The 8815-nt window shown below is 45.6% G+C and overlaps 1 protein-coding gene across 2 annotated transcripts in view; it reads right to left on the bottom strand.

Annotated features, from left to right (window-relative positions):
* Nucleotides 1-8815, bottom strand: part of LOC123144526 (vesicle transport protein SFT2B) — a 28645-nt gene that overhangs the window by 7731 nt on the left and 12099 nt on the right. For both annotated transcript variants that reach the window (XM_044563713.1, XM_044563714.1), the window contains 2 exons: nt 694-811; nt 529-587 (listed from right to left, as the gene is read on the bottom strand). In XM_044563713.1, coding sequence (XP_044419648.1) covers nt 529-587; nt 694-811 — 177 coding nt within the window. The remainder of the gene's footprint in view (nt 1-528; nt 588-693; nt 812-8815) is intronic.

Here is an 8815-nt window from a genome sequence, read left to right as displayed (position 1 = left end):
GGCCGCCCGGCAGTCATGCTGTTCCAGCGTGCAACCGCAGGGAGGTGGACGCTCTGATTTGTCTGACTCTCCGGCTCCTCTAGCTCGAAAGGAACAGCTATGTCTTCGACAAGGTGGCGTCAATGCCCTCGCTGGTCATCAAGCAGATTAGGGAGGAATTTCCTTTGTGGAAGATTTGCTAGATCTTGTGGATTTGTAGGGAATGTGAGTTAGCACTTTCTTTGTCCATGGCGGAGTGCTTTCTCCTGTGGTTGCACCCCTGTATATAACTGATGTAACGCTCTACCTTTCTTTGTACAAAAGACACGCAGCTTGCATTTCTTAAAAAAATAATCTCTTTGGGTGTCTGCTTAGCTGTGGAATATTTTTAATAGAAAAATAGCACGAATATTGGTTAATTTTAAAGTAATCATCCAGTGAGTTTTTCTTACACATGTTGGACCTAGGAGAAATTATGAGTGTGCAGTTGAGTCAACATTGAACAGAACTCGTTGCTAAAAATCAAACTTTAAAAGATATTAAACTTACCAGATAAGGGCACCAAATTCCAAGACGATGGCAAGTAGAGTCAACAGCTTACTGTGAACCTGTTTGGAGCAGAAAAGACAGATATTTGGTTGGTTATAGAACTAACACATAAACCTGGCAGAAAATTTATGAAATATGCCAGATTTCTCTAATCATTTTACTTACTAAGAGAGCGCAGAATAGAGAAATTATGATGCTTGCAATGTATATAGCAGTAGCATATATACGGACAGGATCAAGCATCATATCAAACTGTCTCTTGGGACCTATAAGAAACGCTGTACTGTCAAACAAATGATCCCATCATTAGCTGACATGAGGAAAAACTTTGATACATAAACGATAATAATCTAGTTAAGGAAGGTGAATGAACATTACAGCGCATATGAAATAAACAGCAAGGTAGTTCCTTGGATACGTCAGTACTGAGTACATGAGGCGCGATTTCAGTAAGTACTAGGCACGAGGAGGAGGTTAGCCTTGATGGGCAGGCAGTACCTCAGAAGGACAGTAGGACACCTTTTGATATTTGAGGACAATGCTGCAGAAGGATGGTGATATAGATGAAGATGTGAACCATTGAATCAAAGCCGGATGGATAAAGTGGTGCAAAGCTTCTGGCGTCCTCTGTGACAAAAGAGTGCCACAAAAGCTAAAAGGCAGGTTCTATGGGACGGCAGCGATGTTGTATGGCGCAGAATGTTGGCCAACTAAAAGGCGACATGTCCAATAGTTAGGTGTAGTAGAGATGTGCATGCTGAGATGGATATGTGGCCACACAAGGATCAGGTCCGGAATGATGATATACGTGATAAAGTTGGGTAGCACCAGTGGAAGAGAAGCTTGTCCAACATCGCCTGAGATGGTTTGGGCATATACACCGCAGACCTCTAAGAAACGCCGGTGCATAGAGGAACGATAAAGCTTGCTGATAATGTCAAGAGAGGTCGAGGTAGATCAAATTTGACATGGGAGGAGTCCGAGACACCCGAAGGACTGGAATATCAACAAAGAACTAGCCATAGACATGGGTGCGTGGAAGTTAGCTATCCACGTGCCAGAACCATGACTAGGTTCCGATATCTTATGGGTTTCAACTCTAGCCTACCCCAACTTGTTTGGGACTAAAAGGCTTTGTTGTTGTTGTTTTGTTGTTGTAGTTCCACGGATATTGAGGTGCTCACAGCCAAAACAAATCAGCACCTTGTAAAGAATATTTGTTCTACTATGCCAAAGTTAGTTTGCATTTAGCAGAAACTTCTATAACCAGATAGAAGTTGCAACAGTGGAAAAGTCACATTCTTCTTGGTGCTATGAAGAGTATATGGAAGTTCTGATTTTTGCATCCAGATGCAGAAGTGAAATGTGCCACTGAGTGTGTACTTAGGTGGCTAGCCTCACAGGTCCACCCACCTGCATTCAAGGCCTCAGCTGGGTGGGTGGTTTGATCTTCTTTCAAAAAATGGTGTGCCTCTGCGGAGTGGGTAGGTTTGATCTTCTTTCAAAAAATTCCACCAGGGGTGTAAGTGCATGTGCATCTAGTGCCCCTGGTGGGTTTTGATGATTTATGACAAACAATTAAGGGACTCATGTATTTGTTGAGTATACACAAATGAGTAGTCATTGAAGCAATGGATAGTCACCGAAGTAATGGGCCAATGGTTTAAAACTGAAGCATGTCGACCCCCGAAAATGACGAGGAAACATTAAAGATTTCAGTCTGCCACCTGAAGCACCAGAAGGTTTCTCGTTCTTAAGTTTCTTCAGTTTTGATGAATATGACAAACAATTAAGGGACTCATGTATTTCTTGAGTATACACATATGAGTAGTCATTGAAGCAATGGATAGTCACCGAAGTAATGGGCCACTGGTTTAACTGAAGCATGTCGACCCCCAAAAATGATGAGGAAATATTGAAGATTTCAGTCTGCCACCTGAAGCACCAGAAGGTTTCTCGTTCTTAAGTTTCTTCATTTGAGTCGTAGGGCAAACTGTACTATTAGGAGGGGTTGGCTATCAAAGCAAGGTGAATTGTGTGTGATTATCAGTTATAGCTCATAATTCTACACACATAAGCCTTTGAAATCTCCTTGCAAATGAATCTACTAGCTTTAGTGACTAAGTTGAATACATCTGACGAATCAGCGTGGCCGAGACTCAAGAGTGTAGTTCTTCAGTGTCACTAGGATAGTAGGATTAGCTTCTTCAATGACGAGTTAGGAAACCCGGTTTTTGGAGTTGCCCTAGGTTCTTCAAATAGTATTGTTGTGCACACTGCCAGTTCAAATTCTAAGAGCATCTCCAATAGACGGTCCATATGTAAAAATACCTAACTTTTGGATCTCCGAGAGCAAAAAACGCTGCTCCAACACATGGTCCATATGTAAAAAAAATTACATCACCGCCTCCCGGAGATGTAAAATACAACACTTAGTTCACGAGATACATCTGATGTAAAACCGCTGCCGCCCGCGAAACGACCAACCGCCCGTTCATTTTCCTTCCCGCTCGCGACCGCCCGCCCGAGCACCAGCCGCCGCCACCGCCAAAATTGCCGTCACCGTCGCCGCCACCGCCCCAAATCGCCGCCGCCGCCCTCACCCGCGTCGCCTCCCCCGCCGGAGGGCGTCTCGCAGCCGCCCCGGCGCCGCCGATTCGGGAAGCAGCCGCGGCGGGATTCGCCGACTCCGGTGGTCCGGCAGCCCGTATAGCTCCTCTCCGCCGGCCACCGAGCTCCCTTCTCCTCTGCGCCGCCGTCCGCAGCAGTGACCGGCCACCAATCCAACCGCCGGCCATCTTCTTCCACCCCGCGCACAAGGTGTTCGACAGACTCGTTCTACATGGTATCGGAGAGCTGGGCCACCAATCCAACCGCCGGCCATCTTCTTCCACCCCGCGCACAAGGTGTTCGACGGACTCGTTCTACATGGTATCGGAGAGCTGGGCCACCAATCCAACCGCCGGCCATCTTCATCCACATTTGCAATTCCGTGGAGCAGCATAATCCAGCCTTCGAGCAGAGAAGGAACTGTGCCAGGTTGCTTGGCCATAGCACCGAATAGAAGGTCACTGCCGCTTTGCGCATGATGGCATATGGTGTTCCGGCAGATTACATTGATGACAACTTGGCGATGACAGAGAGCACTTCTATCTTCTATGTCAAGCAATTTGCAATGACTATGGTAGAAGTGTTTGGTCCACAATACTTGAGAGCACCCAATGCTCAGGACACTCAAGAGGCTTTTGGAGATGAACAAGCTCGAGGGTTTCCAGGTATGCTCGGGTCTGTGGATCGCATGCATTGGAAATGGAAGAACTGCCCAAAAGCATGGCATGGACAATTCAAGGGTTGTGGGAAGGATGCCGCTATCATTCTTGAGGCAGTTGCCGATCATGAAACATGGATTTGGCATGCATATTTTGGTATGCCTGGATCTTGCAACGACATCTACGTGCTCGACCAGTCACCTCTGTTTGCCAAGTTAGCAAATGGAGAAGCACTACCGGTGACCTTCGAAGCAAATGGCCGCACATACAACTATGGGTACTATCTTACAGACGGGATCTACCCGAGGTGGAGTACATTTGTCAAGCCGGTTGCAAAACCCAAAGGTAAGAAAGAACTCGTCTTTCACAATGCACAAGCGGCCGCTAGAAAAGATGTTGAGAGGGCTTTCGGGATTTTGCAATCTCAATTTGCTATTGTGCAAGGACCATCTAGATTCTAGGATCAAAAGATCCTTTGGTACATCATGACCGCTTGCGTGATCATGCATAAGATGATAATTGAGAACGAGCGTGGAAAAAATTTAGATTACAACTTCTATCAGTTGATGGGCATTCGTGTTAACCCCATGCGAAAAGAAGAGCGGACCAGACGTTTCATGAAGGTGTACAGCGAGATTAGAGACAACGATGTGCATGATCAACTCCAGAAATATTTGATGGAAGAGCATTGGAAATGGCATGGCGAAAGAGCCGCATAGATTCATTATTTGTTTGTGTAAAACTATGTTGTATTGTGCAAAACTATGTTGTATTTGTGTTGCATTTGTGTTGCATTTGATCTCGTGGATTTGAAGAACTATGTAATAATTTGATATTGTGGACATGTATAATTTTTTTATGTTGTTTTTAGATGTTTTTTGCAATATGTGCGGCTGTACAGTGGCTGTACAGCGGCTGAACAGCAGCCGCGTGGCCACCTGCCAGTTTTACATCTTCGTTTTGGACCATCTGTTGGAGTTGCTGTTTTACATCTTCATTTTGGACCATCTGTTGGAGTTGCCTCGTTTTCGGAGATGTAAAAAGCACTTTTTGGTAATGTAAATTTTTACATCAGCGGTTTACATCGCCAAAATATGGACCATATATTGGAGATGCTCTAACCGTTGGGGTTTCTTTTGTGACCCACAAGTTTCAGCTCGACCGACCAATGGCCAGTTTTCAGCGCCATGCTATAAATAGCACCCTACCCCCACATAGTTTGAGATGGATTCTCAAGTGCCATTCTGCCCTTTCTGCAGCGAGTTTCCCCTTGCTCCAATTCCATCACCAATCGTAAGTGAGGAAAACCATAGCGAACACATCTGAGTAGTGACTGAGCATCACACTAAAAACAGTCTTGCCTAACTATCCTGTTTGTTACTCTTGAAGCATTGGCGTCCTCTAGACGGTTAGGCATTGATCTGTGAGCATCCAACGTGTGGATTCACGGCAATCAAATTTATACCGGTCAGGAGATCGCCGCAATCAAGTTTATACCGGTCAGGTGATCACCGCAAGAGTGTTGGGCGAGTTCAAAGAAACTTAGCTCAAGGAGAATAAGGTGAAGCCTTGTGCGACTTCGGAGCAGTGTGCTCAGCCTCTTCAGTGAAGAGGTAGATGTGTCTTCATCAGCAATCTAATTCTACTTCCTCACTCCTTTACATTTCTGTACTTTTACTATTCTTGAGGAATTTGGTTATTACTCTGCCTGTGACATCTGACATGGTGTTATTTCTGTTCTATGTACGATTTCTGCTAAATTCTTGTTGTAATGCTTCAATAGTTGTATCCATCGCAGTGTTCATCAGCATTTGTTTCTTCAGATATACCTACATGTACTGATTATCTAAAACTACCTCCACGGAGTCCTCAGACAGAGAAGGAGATGTTTATCCTAGCTCTTCGGAAGCTGGACAATCTTGATAAGGAAAGCAAACTAATGTGTCATGAGATGGACTTTCTTCACAATGTGTCAAAGGTGAATTGCCATGCTAGTGAAGAAGCACTGAAGCGCTCATGGGTTCTTCTAAAGAAATATTGCACTACTGAATAACTTGAAGCACTAGGACTGAAGAAAACTTACAACTAGTACTGAATAGCCTCTTCCATCGATACTGTGTCACGCCAAGGGTATCAGATTCAACTAGTATAAAATGCTTCAAGAACCAGACATGCTGATGAAGAAACTGCGACTTATCCGTCACATTCTAAAGACCGTCGCCAAGCAGCTCTGACCGCCTCAACTGCTACGAAGGCTTCACCTGCAGGCTGCAGCGCCTCCATCAACTTCTTCACCACGCAGTGCCAGGGACGATTAGTGCCTATGTCCTCAACTTTTGGTTATCGTTGATGCCAAAGGGGGAGAACATAGTGATTAGAAGTTTCTGAGGGTGTTTTGCATGGTTGATCTAGTTGAGTTACAAATCTTGGTTCTTCAGATGATCCTTGTAAGTCTGCTATGAACGATAAATGGAACTTCTGATTTTTGCATCCAGATGTAGAAGTGAAAACTGAGCGTGTGCTTGGGTGGCTAGCCTCACAAAGTCTGCCCCCTGCATTCGAGGCACAACCTCCAAGCGGTGGGTGGGTTTCTTCTTCTTTCAGAAAATGCCACTGAGGGTGTAAGTGCATCTAGTGCCCCACTGTTCCCTGGTGAGTTTTGGTGATGTATAACAAACGAATAAGGGAGTCGTGTGTTTGTTGAGTATACACAGATGAGTAGTCACTGAAGCAATGGTTTAACTGAAGGATGTCAGACCCTAAAGGCGTAGTGAGCTTTCTGTTTCTATTTCTTCATTTGAGTCATAGAGCAAACCGTACTATTAAGAGGGGTTGGATACCGAGGCAAGAGGGGTTGGATATACGCCTTTGAGATTTCTTTCCAGATGAATCTGCTAGCTTCAATGACTAAGTTGAATATGTTTGAAGAATCGGCGTGGGTGAGGACTCGGGAACGTACTTCTTCAGTTTCACTAGGATTAGCTTCTTCATTGAGTTAGTGAAGTTAGTTCTTGGAGTCGCCCTAAGTTCTTTAGAGAGAACAACTGCACGCGAGGCCAGTTCTTTTTTTAGGGTAGCTGCCAGTTTAAATTGTAACCGTTGCAGTTTCTTTCATGGCCCGCAAGATGGTTAGCTCGGCCGACCAACGACTAGTTCTCAGCCCATGCTATGAATAGCCCTCTACCCCCTCTAGTTTGAGCTGGATTCTTGAGCATCATCCCGCCCTGTCTGCAGCAAGTTTTCCCTTCCTCCGATTTCATGACAAATCCTAAGTGAAGAAAATCAGGGCAAACACAGTTGCTGTGATTGAGCAATCCTGCTTGTTACTCTTGAGGAATTGGCGTCCTCTAGATGGTTAGACGTCGACCTGTGTGCATCCAACGTGTGGATTTGCCGCAATCGAGTTTGTAATGGTTAGGAGATCACCGCGAGATCTACCGCGAGTATTGGGTGAATTCGGAGGAACTTAGCTCAAGGTAAATAAGATGGAAGTCTTGTGTGACTTCGGAGCACTGTATTTAGCCTATCTAATCAAGACGTAGAGTTGTTGCCAACAACTTGAACTTTTGTAAAAAAAAACTCTTGTGTCTTCATCAGCAATCCGATTCTGTTTCCTCTCTCCTTTATATTTCTGTGCTTGTTTCATTCTTGAGGAATTTTGCATTGCTCTTGTGAAGGACGAGGAGATCAAGCATAGATGGTGAGAGTACTTCCACAAGTTGTTCAATGGAGAGAATGAGAGCACTACCATTGAGCTGGACGACACAATGATACCAACATGCCTTTTGTGCGATAAATCCAGGAGTCTGAGGTCAGGGAGGCTTTACAAAGGATGAAAGGAGGCAAGACGAAGGGCCTTGATTGTATCCCCATTGAGGTGTGGAGAGGCCTCGGAGACAGCGATAGTATGGCTAACTACGCTTTTCAACCTCATTCTTCAGGCAAACAAGATGCCCCAAGAATGGAGACGGAGTATATTAGTACCAATTTTCAAGAATAATGGGGATATTCAAAGTTGTACTAATTACCATGGAATTAAGCTGATGAGCCATACTAAAGCTATGGGAGAGAGTCATTGAGCACCGCTTAAGAAGAATGAGAGCTCTACTACACTGACGGCGACACGGAGGACTTTCCGATTAAAATAGGACTGCACCAAGGGTCAGCTTTGAGCCCTTATCTTTTTGCTTTGGTTATGGATAAGGTCACAGGGGATATACAAAGAAATATCCTGTGGTGTCTTTGCAAACGATGTGGTGCTAGTCGAAGGTAGTCGGACAGGGTTAATAGAAAGTTGAGCTGTGGAGACAAACTTTGGAATCAAAAGGTTTCAATCTTAGTAGAACTGAAACTAAGTACATGGGTGCAGTTTCAGTACTACTAGGCACAAGGAGGTTAGCCTTGGTGGACAGGTGGTACCTCAAAAGGGCACCTTCGATATCTGGGGTCAATGCTGCAAAAGGATGGTGATATTGATGAAGATGTGAGCCATCGAATCAAAGCCGGATGAATGAAGTGACGCCAAGCTTCTGGCGTCCTCTATGACAAGAGAGTGCCACGAAAGCTAAAAGGCATGTTGATGCGGAGCATCCCAAGGTTATCCCCACTCACCAAGCGCCAAGTGGACCTATGACACGTGCACGTGCAAGAGCTCTCGAAACCGAGGTGACATCTCTCCTCTCGCAATTCCTCTTTGAAACACATGAGACATGGCTACTACCTCAACTGGAGACACTTTGCAGGTACCGAGGAGTTCGCCATGAAGAAGCTAAGGAGCAAGTCCGACCGAGGGAGGAAGGCGAACGTGAAGACGGAGAAGACAAAGGGCAAGACAGGAGATGCCCGGATGATTCGGACCGTTGTCCGGACGATCCGGCTCCAGCCCGGACGATCCGGACCCCGGCCCGGATGATCCGGCTACAGCACACGAAGACCACAGCAAGCCTCCTTGCGAAACCGGACGATCCGGACCGACTCCCGGATCATCCGGAACCACCCGAACGTCAGGACCATCTCCC

Source organism: Triticum aestivum, chromosome 6D, assembly GCF_018294505.1.
Source record: "Triticum aestivum cultivar Chinese Spring chromosome 6D, IWGSC CS RefSeq v2.1, whole genome shotgun sequence".
NCBI classification, from domain to species: domain Eukaryota; kingdom Viridiplantae; phylum Streptophyta; class Magnoliopsida; order Poales; family Poaceae; genus Triticum; species Triticum aestivum.
The sequence above is the reverse complement of the archived record's forward strand: the minus strand, read 5'-3'. Positions and strand labels throughout refer to the sequence as shown.